The 17,723-nt window shown below is 40.4% G+C and overlaps 1 protein-coding gene across 2 annotated transcripts in view; it reads right to left on the reverse strand.

Moving 5' to 3' along the window:
- The window catches only part of FMN1 (formin 1), a 394,550-nt gene that overhangs the window by 200,981 nt on the left and 175,846 nt on the right, over window positions 1-17,723 (reverse strand). For both annotated transcript variants that reach the window (XM_030318570.1, XM_030318571.1), the window contains one exon: window positions 2,429-3,195. In XM_030318570.1, the coding sequence (XP_030174430.1) occupies window positions 2,429-3,195 (767 nt within the window). The remainder of the gene's footprint in view (window positions 1-2,428; window positions 3,196-17,723) is intronic.

Raw genomic sequence — 17,723 nt, forward strand, 5'->3', positions numbered from 1 at the left:
AAGAGGGAAGTAGGAGGAGGAGGAGGTAGGAAGAAATATTGGGGAGGAGGGAAATGGTGGAGGAGGAGGGAGAAGTGGAGGAAGAAGGTGAAGATACTCACAAGGAAGACCAAAAGTGAGTGCCCTGGAGTGCCAGGGTGGCTCAGTCGGTTGAGTGACTGAGTCGTGGTTTCGGCTCAGGTCATAATCTCATGGTTCATGAGTTCGAGCCCCATGTTGGGCTCTGCGCTGGCATCATGCAGCCTGCTTGGGATTCTCTCTCTCTTTCCCTCTCTCTCTTTCTCTCTCTGCCCCTCCCCCACTTGAGCTCTCTCTGCCTCTCAAAATAAATAAAAATTAAAAATTAAAAAAAAATCAGTTCAGGTGAGTAGTGAAAAGCAATCTAGGTCGATGAGAGACAGTGCACACACAATGGAGAAAAATCATATTTTACTTCCAGTTCCCCAAAAGACCAAGGCTAAAATTTGTCATGCGTACATTATGCAAAGTGCTTACCCTTCTGGTTGTACAAAATACTCAAAATACCATTTCTTCTCTTTGTAACAAACACACTCCAAACAATTTTAGTTTTGGACACGAATAAAACACTACACAGAATCTTTACAGCCTTTTAGTTTAAAAGACGTACACATGCTCTGAGGGTACAAAATCACTTTGAGGGACCCATGATCAGAGAGACTAAATGTGTGGAACAGCAGGAAGCGGCCGTGATGCTGTCTTCATGTAGGAAAGTTAGTACATTCACCTACGTTTCATTTGGCTCAACAATGAAGCCCTAAACTTACAGTAAAACTAATAAGAGCTTGAGTATTGAATTGCTTTCTTTCTCAAAATGGCCAGCTACATAAGGAGGGAAACCGTAATGATTCTCTCCAGCATGACTTTGTCCTATGTTGAACAGTGGGCAAAGGGCCCATATCCCAGTGGTACTGTGAGACCACCGCTGCGGTCTAGGATGTTGGTTGCTGATGAAGTCTTGAGGGGAATGGAGTGGAGACAGGCTCGTGAGGCAGGTGTGGAACAGTTCCATGTGCTGTCACAACACACTACCCCACGGCTGACAGGTGGGATTCATCACCCTGGAATGTCTGTACATTAATTTGAGAACATTAATAAGGGAACAGAACTCGAAATAAATATTCTGGGAAACATTTCTTAGGAAATGTCCTCTGAGTCTTGAATGGGACAGAAGGAATAATAATAGTACTTTAGGTAATCGTTAGGAGCCACTTCAGGATCTCTCTCTCTCTCTCTCTCTCTCTTTTTAACGATTCAATTAGGAAGTAATAAAGTATCAGCGTTTAAAAAAAAAGTATCAGGATTTCCCACACATAAACTCTTGGTCCTTATTCTTTGGTTAGAGGAAAGGGGCCAATATAAGGCACATAATCAACTTAGTTCACCACATGCTTAGTTTTAAGTCACTCCCCACTCCTCCCTGCAGTGATTTCCAGTTGCTTTATAATTGTGAATTTCACAGTATTTTGTTTAATATCCTGCCTTCCGCAGGCAAAATGTTACATAAATTGAAAGATTCACCACCACCCACCGATTTGGGGAATAAGTTCAAATATTTATGTTTAAAAATATGTTTTCTATTTGTTGTCCTTTACAAACAAATTAATTTCAAATCTAGACATTGGTTAATCAAGCAGCAGCTCAACACCTCTCTCATTGTCCTCTTGACAGACTGAAAGGAGGCAGAAGAAATTCAATCCAAATATGTTCGTATGGAAGTTTCCAAGCAACCTGTCTTGCTGCCTTACAGAACCCAGCTTAACAAGCTATACAAATGGAAGATGTGTCACACTGGCACTTTCTCTGAAGGGCAACAAGGTAGAAGATGGGAGGGCATTTGGCAGTTAGGGGGATGAGAGTTCAAGCAGAGGTTTTATATTTTAGGATGCCCTTCTGACCTAAAGAGCTAATGACTCAGTTGTGTCTGGTTCTTCTAATAAAACCTGAAAAATTACACGTACCTGTTAAATATCCAGATCATAAGGTTGCTGATACCATCTAAAGACAAGACAGATATTCTAAACATCTTCAGTGAACCTGCAGTATAGGTTCAGGCTCAGTGTCTTTATGATTACTTGCTAGTTGTAGGGATGTTGGAGAAGGCTCTAACTTACACCAGAGCTCTTCTCTAAGAAAAGTCTGTCAAATGGAAGCTTTATCTTACAGAAGGATCTGAAATTGCACGCACTGTTTCTCCCAGCATCAGTCTGTAGAGAACACAGATAAGACCTGGTGGAGACAGACATTCTCCCCCTCAAACACTGCAACCTTGTTAATCCAAGGTATTCACTACAAACCACATTTGAGAATGGCATACAGTACACAGATATCCAACTGGTAAGGATAAAATGTCACTCGTGCAAAATCCTGGGAATTCACAAGCTGAGAATGGGCCAGGGGTTGGGCTTACCTTTTATCACTTATTTGGATTCTAGTCCAGTATAAAGGCTTCATGGGGCAACTCGGCTCAATGGCTGGCTTCCGAGGACATTGGCTAGAAGAAGGGCCAACTCCGAAGAAGAGTCCAGGAGGAGGTGGGGGTGCAAGTCCTGGGGGTGTTGGAGCAGGAGGGGGCCCCCCACTGTTGGGCAGAGCAGGGGAGTTGGGAAGTGGTGGCGGAGGGGGAGGGGGAGGAGGTCCGGCACTTGGAGGCAGAGGAGGCGGTGGGGGTGGAGGAGGTCCGGCACTTACAGGTGGGGGTGGAGGTACGGGTGGCAAAGCTGCAAGTCCCGGAGGGAGGGGGGGAGGGGGAGGGGGAGGGATGGCTGCTGGAAGGGGTGGGGCAGGAGGGGGAGGCGATGCCTTTGGCTGAGGTGGTGAGATGCCTTCCACAGACTGAAGTGGTACATGAACGTCTTTGTTGTCATTTGGGGGAGACAGCTGGCTTAAAGAGGAGATATTCAGCTTTTTGGGTATTATCTGGTTACTTCTGATGGTCTTGCCTTCACCTTCGCAGGGTTTGAGGAAAGTCTCTCTGTCTGTCTGGATGCACACATTTCTGTAGGTCTTTGGAGGGTGGTCGTCATCGGTGGATACACACGCGTCTCTCATCTCCTCACATCCTCCTCGCCACCGGTGTTCTATCTCATGTTTGAGATTTTCAATGGTTTCTTCTAGCCTTGCTGTAACCGCTGCATGCTCGCCGCGGATATGAAATGCCTGAAGTTCAAATTGAGCCTGTAGAGATATGAATGGGAAAGAAAGTAAAGATTTTAGAAAAATCAAATATAGCAGAAATAAAAAAAAATTCAGTACCATCCCTGTGCCACCATAGCCCAGGCCACATCAACACAGGGAAACACAGAGACATTCTCTTCAGAATCCAACAGGGTATAAATTTCCCTTTATGAATTCTCCAAAGACTTAGATAGTTGGAGTAGAAGCATAATTGCAGCCAATCTGACCTCATGGGAATTACTGCCATGGATTAAGGCTTAAAGTGAAACTATCCCCTAAGAACTTTCACCCATTTTTAATATTAAAGGCAAAACAAACTCTTCGTAAAGATTTGAACATGCTTGAATATATCTTTTATTATTTTTAGTTTGGAAAAAGAACACTGTGAGAAAAAAAAAAAGAGCTCCTTCTGGCTGTGTACCTTAGAGACACATAGTCTCTAAGTCATAGTCTCCTTTAGAACACCTCTTCTATGCCATTTCTGGGCCAACACAGCAGAAACAAAAGGTGTGAGAAGAAGCTTTAACACATGTGTATTTTTTAGAAGTTTCCATATCAAAGCTGTCTCTGATCAGTATCTGTGTCTGTTTCATAATCTTTCATAATATAGTAATAAATAAGCTATACAAATGTACAGAAAATGAGAATATTAAGATTTGCTATTTTCCCCTTCTACATACCAACATTTTAAACTGCATTTTATAAGACTCTCAGCTGTTTAACGGTTATCTTTTCAGTTACTTCAGCGCCTCGAGTCTGTGGTTTTACACTTAGTAGCACAGAGCCGGCAAGCTCTCGGTCATCAGCTAGTCTGTTTCCCAGCCTTCAAAGTCATTTAGCCTATTATGGTTAAAGCGGAAGCACTCAAATTTATGATGTTATTAGGGTTTCCAGAATCTAGTTTTACAGTAATTAAATATTTCTGGTGAACTTAGTTAATGTCTGCTTTTCTCATCGGATTATAAACTCCACGAGATGGATCTGCCCCCCATCTCTGTATCCCAGCAGCTGACGTGACAAGCACATAATATTGATGAGATGGGTAGGTAAAAACCAATGTGATGGTTCTATCCGGTCATTATCCTATGGACCTTCCTTGTGGCCTAACAAAACCCTCTCCACTGTAATTTCAGCCCACAAACTGTACACAAGCATAGATCCCTTTTGCATGGAAAAGGTAAAGAAATATGTTTAATGACCTCATCAGGGAAGGTAAAGACATATGAAGATTCTCCACATTAAGATACCTTTTAACTATATTTTTACTAGCTCATTTCCCTCATGAACCAACGCCCAAATTACCATGGTCAGTAGAACTAGAGGCAAGGTTTTTCTAAAGGTGGTTTTCTCACATGTGGAAATGGCAGCCTGATGCAACTCTCAACAAACTGGCGAAATCCAGACACTGTCTATTTCTTGTACAGCACAGGGGGCTAGGCGCCTGAGCTCTGGATTCGTACCACCTGGTCTGCATCCCAGCTTAGCCACTTGTTAGCTTTGTGACCTCAGGCAGGGAACTTTGTGTCTTCAAGCCTGAGTTTCCCCAAATGAGGAGGATTGTGAGTCATCTCTAGGGTTTTGAGAAAGCTATAGAACATTTGAATAAATGTTACTATTAGGTACTGCTGCTAATGACAATATTAGAATAAAAGACCAACAGATTTATAGTCATTCTTCAAAATTTCCAAATAAGGCCACCTTTGTGGCATGATGGGCGCAAAACCAGGAAAAGCTTAAGCAAGTCTAGATAAACAAAGTACTACAAATACAAAAGTTTACCCAAAATTTCAGGAGTTCTGCTACCAAATACCTGAAAGTAATTTCAAGCTTCATTCAACGATGTGATCAAGATAATCTGTTTCAACATCCTACCTGTCACGATTGCCCTCTCACTCCCCTGCCCACCTCTAATACATCCCAGCCCTGAGTTCCACGGAATCGCTTACCAACATTTCAACTTCATTATAGTGACTAATTCAGTTCTGCCACATCACACTAACTCTTGGTGGTTGTTCCCAACTAACCTTCCAAGAAGGTTGAGAGTCAAATGACATTGATGAGCCAATCATTTTACTCAGTCTTCAACTTTTTTTTTTAATTTTTTTCAACGTTTTTTATTTATTTTTGGGACAGAGAGAGACAGAGCATGAACGGGGGAGGGGCAGAGAGAGAGGGAGACACAGAATCAGAAACAGGCTCCAGGCTCCGAGCCACCAGCCCAGAGCCTGACGCGGGGCTCGAACTCACGGACCGCAAGATCGTGACCTGGCTGAAGTCAGACACTTAACCAACTGCGCCACCCAGGCGCCCCCTCAACTTCTTAATAATAGAAACAAGTTGCAAAGACATGTTCCACAGAGAAACTTTCCTTTTATCACATGACTGATCTGTGTCTGCAGCAATCACCTTGGTCCCTTCCATCCAACAGCAATCACCTTGCTCCCTTCCACCCTCTTAACCAATGATCCCAAGACAGCTGAGGCTGATGTATGTGCCTATGTATTGTTTTGGTGGTTCTGTAACACATGTGCTTAGTGCAGTGGGGAGAGCACAAATTGGGCAGGTTATTTAACCTCTCTGGACCTCAGTTTTCTCATAAGTAAAATGGGGATACTAACAGATTCTACCTCATAAGGCAGTTGAGAAGAACATGAGTTAATGTATATAAAACAGCCCGTAGAGGAGGGTTTGGAGCATAGAAGGTGCCACATAAGTTTGCTACATTATTGTCTCTTTCATGCCTGACAGATTCCAGAGGCTACACCACTTTGCTTTCCCCTCTCAGCAGGCTCCCGGCAGCATGCTTTATCCATCTAAAGCAAAAATGAAGACAGTTCCTTTAATCCCTTCTAGCTGTTGCCCTTTCTTTCTCACCGTCTCCTCTTCACAGCAGAATTTAGGTGGAAAAGAGACACAACTCTCTCGATATATTTCTCATCCATTCCCCTTTCATCCAATTACATTTGGCTCCTGCCTTCCTGACCCCCCAACTTACTGAAACCCTGTGATTTGAGCGTTACATTTGGTCAGCACGTTTCAGTGATCCTGCCCTCTAGGCTGCATTGTTAAAGTTGACTGTGCCTGTACCTTGAAATTCTCCCCGTTTCCCTGAACTTTTTTTTTCTTTTTCTTTTATTTATTTTGAGAGAGATAAAGGAGGAGGGAGAGAGGGAGTGGAAGGGGCAGAGAGAGAGGGAAAGAGAGATTCCCAAGCAGGCTCCATGCTGTCAGCACATAGCCTAATAAGGGGCTCAATCTCACAAATCGTGAGATCGTGACCTGAGCTGAAACCAAGAGTTGAACCCTTAATTGACTGAGACACCCAGGCACCCTTCCCTGAACTTCTGATACACTTTCTCTATCCCTTTTCCTCCCCTCTCTCAGCCCTCTCCAGTCAAACTGTGGATGCCATTCATCCCTTAAATGTGGTCTCCAGGCATCTTCCTTGCCATTTTATCCTCACACTACACAATCTCTCTGCACCATCTTGCGTACTGATATGGTAAGCAACACTCACTTACTGTATATACTGTAATTTCCAAAGTGGTACCTTACCACTTAATTCCAACCATCCTCCTGACTGGTCTACCTGCTTAATTAATCAGCCACCTCAAATTCAACATGTGTGAAAAGGAATTCATCACTGCCAAACCTCAGTTTGTTCTTCCTCTGAAATTCCTTCTTGCAGTTAATGGCATCGCCGTCTTCCCAGTCATCACGTTCAGTATAACCTGGATGTCATACTGGATTCCTTGCTTTCCCTTGCTCTTTCCTAACATATTACTTATCAACAAACTTCACTGATTTCTCTGATTCATTCCCTTCCTTCCATCCCCGCTACCTCAACTTTTCATTGGGTCCTTTTTATCTGGACAATGGCAACAGCCACCTAACTAATTATCCTGACTTCAGTTTCACCCTACTGGTTCCAGGAGATTTTTTCAATAAATGCAGATTTTTTATTCCTTAATATCTCTTCAATAATTGGCCAATATTTACAGACTAACACTGAAACATGAACTGAAGTCTCTATTGACTGGTTTTCTGTCAACTTTCTGCAGTTTGGGCTCCTGCCTCTTCCCCATATATTCCCTGGATTTCACTCTTACACAGCACTGTCCCTCTCTCAGGACCATGTTCTTTCTGGGCCTTTGCAAATGCTGTCTTCTCTCAATACCCCTCCTCTCCCGCAAATGCCCAAAGGGGACAGATTATTAAGCATAGATTCCATGAATGGCTTCCTCACAATCTGTGTTCACTGACTGAAAGAATTCCCAAATAACAAAGATATACTGGATTTCCATGTACTCCATACCAACATGCTGGGATTATAATAAGAAACCCTGTGACCAGTAAAATTCAAAAGGCCCAAACAGACAACTTATCTTTGCCCTTCCCTATTCACAACCCCTTTTGATCATTCTGATTTTGTCTTGGTGGCACTCAGGAACTTAGCATGCCACAGCAATTCAAAATGATTAGGTACTAAGTACCTCATTCATTCTCTATCTGTCCATATCCTACCAATTATTTCAAGGTGTGCCTGGCTCTATTACAAGGGAAGTATCTCAAGTCCACACATACTATGCATCGAGTCTTTGGCAAAGCTAGGTTTTAACTCTGTTTTCCACTCTACTTCTTCTTTGCACGTGGAAACCATGTGCTATTTCCTCACCTTTATCTACAGCCAGTGATTTGCTAGTGGTTTGGTGAATCAAACACAGACAGTAGAACTTTCTATAGAATAATCAAGTACTCCTTCCTGCACAACGTTTGCCTAAGATCCCTGGGAATCTTTATGAAATGTCAAACCCAGTTCCTTATAGCCAAAACTACAGATGAGGCTGGGTCAAGGGAACACGATGTTTTTGAGCCCTGGTGAGTTTCTTTTCCAGGCTCCTTTACTTTCACATTAAACAGGATGCTTGTACACAGGAGACAAAATCGTTATAAAACTTCTATTTATTCTTAGCTAAATGATCCTCAGGACATATGAAGCACTAAGGGTTTCCCTCTCCCTGACCTTCCCTGCTAAAAAAAATCTGCGGTTTTTCGGCCTTCATCCCAGTATATCATTTGAAAGCAGACAGGTGCTGAGGTTTGACATCTTTCCAGTCTTCCCCAAGCTCTATCTACCAGAGGCCATCCATATTTTATCCATCTTCCTTTACTCATAACTTGATTGATTCTACTGCTTTCATTTTTAATTGCATCCTCTTCCCACTTGCAATAGCCTATTAATGTGTATCTATGTCTCTCCCTCTAAGGAAGATTCAAATTCATAATCCTTAAGAGAGCAATCACAATTAAACCATTCTGTTTTAATCATCTTTTCCTTACTGAAACTACTTTCATCTGTCTAATGTAGTGCTTCTCAGCCTGTTCTGCATTAGAAACACCAAGAGAACTCTCGGGGTGCCTGGGTGGCTCAATTGGTTAAGTGTCCGACTCCTGATTTCAGCTCAGGTCATGACCTCACAGTCCATGAGTTCAAGCCCCACATCGGGCTCTGTGCTGGCAGGGTGGAAGGAGCCTGCTTGGGATCCCCTCTCTCCTTCTCTTTTTTGCCCCTCCCCTGCTCAGTCTGTCTCTTCAAAAATAAATAAGCTTTAAAAAAAAAAAAGAAGAAAAAGAAACACCTAGACAACTCTGTAAAAAAAAAAAAAAACAAACACTGATGGGCAGAAGCATCATCAGAGATCTGAGATGGTACCCTTGCACCCATACCCTTAAAGCTCCCCGAGGGATTACAAAAGGTGTCTAGAATTGCAATCAACAGCAACTGTCCTTAATCTGTACTCTGCTCCAAGCACAGCTGAGACAGTATGATACCACAATATCAGCGCATTCTTTTTGGCAATGACTTTTCCTTGGGTCATTTCAAAATTGCAAAGGAAAACACGTGTTATTTGAAAAAGCCCCTTCCTGATTCTGATATGTCCCCATAGGAGAATACCCCTTCATTATCTATATTGAAAATAGTTATTCTACACAGCAGATAAGTCTACATTCTTTCCATGACACCTCATGACCCTAAAACCTTGCTTTTGCTAACTTTTCCAGAGACTTCTCTATATTTTACCTGTGCTGCACCCCTACAGATTCAAGAATACATTCAACCCTCACAGTTTTATGCTTTTGCACATGCTATCTGCACTACCTAAAACACCTTTTCTCTCCATTTTCACCTAGTGAAAATCCCAAAGGAAAATTCAGTCCAGTTCAGCTGAAGGCTTAAACTTTTCTTGATCTTTCTTGACAAAAATTTTTCTTTGACTTTGTTGCCAAAGAGCTTGCTAGGTTCACATGACATTTTAGTTATTTATGTTTATCTTCTTTGTAAATCTAAAAGCTCCAGGCAATTGGGGACCATGCCTCATTCATGCTTGAACTTCCAGAACATTGCACATTGCTTGGCTAGTTAGTGATCCATAAATGCTTATTGAATTGAATTATTTCTTTAGTCTTAAATATTAAGACTTCCTTGTGCCTCTTTATTACCCACCCAACTAGACTTGTTGCTTCAAAAAAAATTTTAAAGAGAGACACATGTGGCCACTTCCTCTCTGACAGTCCAACGCGCAGCACAAACTATGAGATTTTAGAGTTGGTATCGCCTACAAAATTCAAATACAACATTCAGGGGTTTTGTTTTTTGTTTTTTGTTTTTTAAGTCTGGGTATTTCTAAAAGTTGACACTGATCTAATTTTAATGATTCAAAATCTCAAAGATTAGTGTGCTTTTCACAATAAGCATAAAGGCTGTTCCCATAAACATAATAAACCATCCAGTAGAATTGAACCACATTTGTGATTTTAATCTGATTAGGGATTGGACTCTACGCAACTCCCCCAGCCTCCTCAGGGGCTGGTCCTTCCTTCCCCTACCAAATCCTCATTATTTTTTAATATCCTTCACATTACCACTGCTCAGAGATACCATCGAAGGAACACACTGTACTGAAACCCAAGCAACGGAGGGAGACGTTTGCTTGTCTGGTCCCCACAAACATGTCTGTCAAAAAAGAACGCAGCAAAGTGCCTGCTGATGAAAGACATTGTGATGGTGCCAAGCAATGTGGAAAAATCATCTGTTAGCATTTTGTTATTACGAACAATCTCTCCCAGTGGTGCTGCCAGCGCCAGTCAAAATTCAGGTTATCTGCTATACAACTTGAGTAAGTCAACCTTTTCCAGGGACTCTTCCAAATTCTACATCCTAGGCTGGGGAAAGCTAGGCAATTCCCAGGGACTGCACAGAAGCACAATGAAGCGTCACCAGAAAAGTGCAGTCTGAGCAGACAGAAGGAAAGAAAATGGGGCTCGAGAACATCAAGCACCTCAAAGGGATGGAATTCAGGCCTTGCAGAGTGCTCACATAAGGTGAGAAGACAGTGGTTCTATGGCTTTGGATGTGGGCATCGTGGCTTTTCTGTTTTGTGTTTGAAGGCTGCACAGAAACTTCAATAATTCCCTGTGTGATGGACGTACACTTGTTACTATAAAAACAAGTCTCTATTAATAAAAAGAATGGCCCTGGGCTTGATAAAATTCCCAAAAGTTAACAAGAGCTGGTTTGAATTAACTATTATCTATATATTTTTTGTTGTTGTTATCAGAAATAAATCACATCATGTTACAACTAAGAGGCCATCTCAGGGACACTCAGAAATATGAGGCACATCTGATACATCAATGTAATTAGAACTTGCTAGGAGGAATAAATAAAGAAAGTGGGCAGGAAACAGAGTAAAGAGCAATCAGAAGATAAAATAGCACTTAGGTTGACTTGGGAGTTAAACCCAACACATGCAAAGGCTATAGAGCACCAAGTTAAATTATTCACGTGTCAAAATGGTGCTATCTCGGGGCGCCTGGGTGGCGCAGTCGGTTAAGCGTCCGACTTCAACCAGGTCACGATCTCGCGGTCCGTGAGTTCGAGCCCCGCGTCGGGCTCTGGGCTGATGGCTCAGAGCCTGGAGCCTGTTTCCGATTCTGTGTCTCCCTCTCTCTCTGCCCCTCCCCCGTTCATGCTCTGTCTCTCTCTGTCCCAAAAATAAATAAACGTTGAAAAAAAAAAAATTAAAAAAAAAAAAAAAAAAAAAAAAATGGTGCTATCTCCAGTAACTATCTGCCATGCTGATGTTCGGTCAAGAGAGTGAGGGAAAAGAAACCAACATAAAATAAGTAAGTTAGACACCATGTGAGGTGCCTTAATTTAATCCTTGCAACTCTGTAGGGCAGACATTCTGGCCGATGTAATAACTTCTATAAGATCCCACACCTGGGAAATGGTGACAACCCAAAATTCACGTTCTTTCCATTTTGCCATTTCGAATTGATAGCAGCTAAACAACAGTATTTCATAACAGTTGTTTCAAACTGAAGAATAGCTGACACACAATGTTAGTTTCAGGTGCACAACACAGTGATCCAACACTACTTGTGTCATGCTCACCTCAAGTGTAGAGCTACCGTCTGTCACCATACAATGCTGACTACAATACCACTGACTATATTCCCTGTGCTATACCTTTCACCTGACTTATTTATTCCATAACTGGAGGCATGTACCTCCCACTCCCCTTCACCCATTTTACCCATCCCCCCCAAACCATTTCCCTCTGGTAACTACCAGTGTGTTCTCTGTATTTACGGGTTTGGTTTTTTTGTTTTTCAGATTTTACACATAAGTAAAATCACATGGTATTTGTCTTTCGCAGACTTATTTCACTTAGCATAATACTCTCAAGGCCCATCTGTGTTGTCAAAAACGGCAAGACCTAGTTCTCTTTCTGTGGCTGTGTGTGTATATACATATATACACGTACACACCCCACATCTTCTTTATCCATTCATCTATTGTTAGACACTTGGGCTGCCTCCATATCTTGGCTATTATAAATAATGCTGCAATAAATATAGGAACATATATACCTTTTTAAGTTAGTGGGGGTTCTTTCTGGTATTTCTATTTTTAATTTTTTTCCACATCCTCACGAACACTTGTTATTGTTTTTTTGATCCTAGTCATTCTGACTGGTGTGAGGTGATATTTTATTGTGGTATTGATTTGCATTTCCCTGCTGACTAGTGATGTCAAGGAACTTTTCACGTGTCTGCTGGCCATCTGTATGTCTTCTTTGGAGAAATGTCTATTCAGGTCTTCTGCCCATTATTAAGTCAGACTATTTGGTGGTTGGGGGGGGTGGTTGGTGTTCTATTATAGAAGTTCTCTTTTAAAAAAAAAAGTTTATTTATTTTTGAGAGAGAGAGCATGAGCAGGGGAGAGGCAGAGAGAGAGAGAATCCCAAGCAGGGCCTGTATCATCAGCACGGAGCCCGATGCAAGGCTAGAAGTCATTAACTGCTAGATCATGACCTGAGCCAAAACCAAGAGTCGGATACTTAACCGACTGAGCCACCCAGACACCCCTGTTTAAGTTCTTTATACATTTTTTCTGTTAACCCCTTATTGTATACATCATTTGAAAATATCTTCTCCAATTCAGGAGGCTGCCTTTTCTTTTTGCTGATAGTTTCTTTCACTGTGCAGAAGCTGTTTATTTAGGTGTAGTCCCAATGGTGCATTTTTGCTTTTGTTCCTCTTGCCTGAGGAGATATACCTAGAAAAATGCTAAGACCAATCTCTAAGAAATTATTGTCTGTGTTTTCTTTAACGGGTTTCACATTTGGGTCTTTAATCCATTTTGCATTTACTTCTGTGTATGCTATAAGAAATCGGTCCATTACATTAATTAATGACTAACACCATTACATACTATCTATGACTTATAACGCATTTGTATTATATTACGTCTGAAATCATGGCAACAACCTGTGTCAAGGCTGGTACTGCAACAAGAGGGGCACAGAGACTTTAAGTAAATTGCCAACAAGATAGATTCAAATGCACACTGTTTCGCTCCAGAGCTTTTTTCACCTTATCCTAGATCCTCAGTTATTAATAATCCTTCCTGTTCAATATTCTGAAATTAGAATTCCAGTACAAGGCTAGAGATAATTTCTGATAAAAGATGTTTTCTTTAAAAAAATTGGCCCTCCACGGGGTGCCTGGGTGGCTCAGTCTAGGTTAAGCATCCAACTTCAGCTCAGGTCATGATCTCTCAGTTTATGGGTTGGAGCTCCACGTCCGGCTCTGTGCTGACAGCTCAGAGCCTGGAGCCTGCTTTAGATTCTATGTCTCCTTCTCTCTCTGCCCCTCCCCCGCTCAAGCTCTGTCTCTCAAAAATAAATAAATATTAAAATATTGGTCCTCCATCCTTTGGGAAAAGAACTGGAGTCACTGAGTAAATAATAAATCTGAAGTTTTTGATTCCTAGGTAAGTAGAGAGGAAAGTACTGGCCAAGGTTCAAAAGATCTGGATTCTGCTCCTGGTTATCTCAGTCATTAGCTACTTTTACTTTCAAGTTTTCTACTTCCTGTAACCTTCATTTTCTCAATAACTAAAATGAGAGGTTTAAGATACTTAATCAGTAAGATTTCCTTTAGTTATAAAATGCTAATAATTTTCACACCCAATACTTAATCATATCTCTTCATCTTAAAACTTCCTAGACTACGGCTCTGCTCATGAAAGCTTGATAAAGACTTAAAGCACAATATTATATCTAAGCCATGTCTAAATATCTAAGGCATATAAAAAGAGAGTCCCAACTCTCATTATTAATGCAAACGTACACATGAGGTCAAACAGACTCATTACAGTAGTCTGAAAACATACCAGTGGCTCACTTGATAGTTTAGATAAAGTTGTGCATTATTTTTGAAATCTGATAGTTATTATGAGTATTCAGGAATATACCTGTACTTCAAAAATAATCTATTACAACTATGGATCATCATCTAAAGAAGTAGTAGGGAAATAAAACAGAAAAAGTTTTGAAAATCTGGACTGAGGTTCCTACCAGGGAAACAAAACAAAACAAAACAAAATTGCAGCCAGAGTGCTTTTGTGGAATAAAACGGGGGAAAAAAAAATCATTACTCCCAGGGGATTCTGGTAACATTTTATTTCTAAGTTATTAATATCACTAAATGTAGTGTAAGTCACAGAATGAATATACCTTGGGATATCCATGATAATGATTTTCAGACTTCATTTTCACAAAAAGTAATTCTGAACCTAACGAGCAAAAACCCAAGACTGCACATTTTTAGGCCATGAGCTAACACACTAACTCCTCTATTAAGAGAGAAAACTTAGAGTTTTATGTTGTATTATTATTAGCATCACTGGAGCTACAGCTAGTCCAATAATTAATGTATGACCCATTGCAGAGTACATGTGAGCTTAGCAGCAACAGAACGTAAATCCTGGTCCTCAATGCTGTGACAAACTGAGATTCTTCAAGTAATAACAACAATTACGTTAATATTTCTTTCTCAACTCATTCCCTGTCTATGAAGAGGCACCATCGTATGGCCATTGCTAACCTGTCCCATAATATTATTTGAGAAACTGTAAAGTGTAAGTGACCATAAAGTCAATTACATTTGCCTCACATACCCCCAAACTCTGTATTTTTTCCTTGAAGTGAAAAGTGGTATTATGTCACTTAAATAGCATTATTAAATGGGAGCCAAGTGAGGAGGGGCTATTTGTTGAGTTCTGTGTGGTACTGTAAGTAAAGGTGACACTTATGCATAAACTCTGGGATTACTGTTTAGAAAAAGCTTCCACATCTTCCACAAAGTCCTAGCTCTCTGGAACCAAGAAGAGGTTCAGGGGAGTGATTGTGATAGATTCCTACTTATGAACTTACTCTTTGTAGTGGTGTTATATGAATCAGAGAGACTCAATAAGTCTTATCTCACTTATACCAAAGAGATGATCTACCATCTGGTATTCAAATAAGCTTTAACGAGCATGTATAATGCATCAGATCTTGTGAAAAGTGTCAGAGAAATGACAATAATTAAGAAACAATCCATATTTTGAGAAACTTGCATTCTAGCTAAGAAGAGATCTGTAAGTTATTTACAATTTTCAAGATAGTTGAGCTGTATGGATTTTACATTATTATTATTATTATTATTATTATTATTATTATTATCACACATCATGTTTTCCTTGAGAACCAAAGAAAACCAAGGACCACATGTGTTGATTTGTCCAGCAAAGTTGTTCATGCTGCTTTTACTACCCAGGAACAAACCACTCCAGGTCCCAATACTTATAACTAACCTCCCTAAATATATTTTCAATGAGTGAGCAAGGAAGTATTTGGCTTCCCACCTTAACATTTTGAATAAATGACCAATGGTGTGTACCTAGGCCACAACCACCTTCTCTTTGCCACTTCAAGTCTTCCTAGGGATTAGTCACTTGATAAATCTGCCATTGAATGGATTTAAAATTATAGGCCAATCGACAAGGAAAACAAACAAGAGGGTTTACATGTTTTTCATTAAGATCTGGGCTCTGGCCTAGGACATGTCCTCTAAGGAAGCTAGGAAGGGAAAGGTCTTAAATTTCCAAAAATTGCTCACCCCAGCCAAAAGGCACAGTCATTATACAAGATATAAGTTGAGATGCCAGAAAAGAGCTCACATAATTAAGAATAGTCTTCATTCTCTAAGTAATGGACCCAAGGAGAAATATTTTCTACTATAATTGGAGAGGCTGGGTCAGGTAATGGAAAAAAACACTAAAATAGTGGTCAGAGTGCCTGGATTAAGTTCAGCATAAGACTGCTGTTATGACCTTGAATTTCCTTCTTATCTCTGGCTATTTTCTTCATCTGTAAAATAAACAGGTCAAAAAAGATCAGGAGGCTTACAAACCAGGTGTCTAGAGATCCCCGAAGGTATCAGCACTTCTGCAAACACTTAGTTGTAATGCTATTTTAAAAGGATACTTAACCTAAAAACAACAGTGACTTTAAAAAATACATATAGTTATACAAAAACATACACCTTTCGATACTAACAGCATATCTAATACTAAGGTACTCGGTTTTATTTGTGTTTTCTTTTTGGTTCTTCTGGCAATCTGGAAGACGAAGTGTTCCCTGACATGTTTCAGGGTCTATTTGGGTGTTTTGAAGACAAATTTCACTGATTAGGACAGGCATGAATCTACAGTGGTTTCTTTCTTTTTTAAAATTCAGGCTTGCACTTCTAGGTGTAAATATAGTGCTGCAGCACACAGACACCGCATTCAATTAAGCACAGCCAAGGCTGAGGTTCATCTGCTCTGCAGGCCCCTCGTTTTTGGCAAAACAGTCTGGAGTATGATAACAAGCAGAGGAATGAGCAGAAAAATGGGTGGTTTTGGCATTTTATACTTAGTGCTTTTTGACAGAGTGATGTGTATGGTTGGAATAATTGCAGCCATTCTTAATTGCTATTAATTCAACTATAAAATTTTCCTCTAGTTCATGTTTCAATCTTAGGGATTGTTTTGACTGAATTATAAGGGAAACCCTAGAATTATAAGAGAAAAATTTTTAACTGTTTCCATTTTTAACTATATGTTTTATAAAATGTGATTTTTTAATTTTCTTTTAGCAAAATAAAAAGTAATCGGACGCTATGGCTAATGTGAGACTCAAGTTTAAACTCTTAAATTCAAATTTCTGTGTATCAAAAAGCATCTTCATGAAAACATAGGAGAATATCTTTATGACCTTGGGTTAGGCAGAATTGTTTTTTTTTTTAATTGAAGTATAATTAACATACAGTGTTATGTTAGTTTCAGGCATACAACATAGTGATTCAACAATTCTATGCATCACTCAGTGCTGTCTTAATAGAGTTCTTAAATATGCCAGACTTGTACCCAGAACATAAAAAAGAACTCCATTAAAACAAAAATTAAAATTAAAAAAACCTCCCCCTTCCCTCCAAAATGGGTAAAAGAAGCAAACAGCTCATGAAAGAAGATATGTGAATAACATTTAAGCACATAAAAAGATGCCCAACATCCTTTAATCAAACCACAATGAGATACCACTACATATTTGTTGAAAGGAAGGGAGGGGGAGAGAGGAAAACTGACCCATCGGACAATACTGAGGGCTGGGGAGGATGAGGAGTAACTGGAACTCTCTCTTGGGTTGCCAGTGGGAATGTAAAATGGCCCAGCTACTTTAGAAAACAATTTGGCTGTGTCTTATAAAGCTAAATACACACTTGGCGTGTGACCCAACAATCTCACTTCTAAGTATTTGCCCAAGTGAAATAAGACATGTTAACATGAAAATCTATACATATATGTTTATAGCAGTTTTATTAACAATCACCCATGATGGTTAATTTTCTGTGTCAACTTGCCTGGGCCAGTGGGTGCCCAGTTATTTGGGCCAACATCATTCAAGCTGTTACTTTGAGGGTGTTTTAATTATTTTAGTTTAGTCGACCCATTTATTTTGAGAGAGACAAAGAGAGTACAAGAGGGGAATGGGCATAGAGAAAGAGAGACAGAGGCTCTGAAGTGGGCTCTGTGCTGACAGCAGAGAGCCTGATGTGGGGCTCTGATTCACTAAAATCACAAAGGAACCCTC

Source organism: Lynx canadensis, chromosome B3 (assembly GCF_007474595.2).
Source record: "Lynx canadensis isolate LIC74 chromosome B3, mLynCan4.pri.v2, whole genome shotgun sequence".
Classification (NCBI taxonomy): Eukaryota; Metazoa; Chordata; class Mammalia; order Carnivora; family Felidae; genus Lynx; species Lynx canadensis.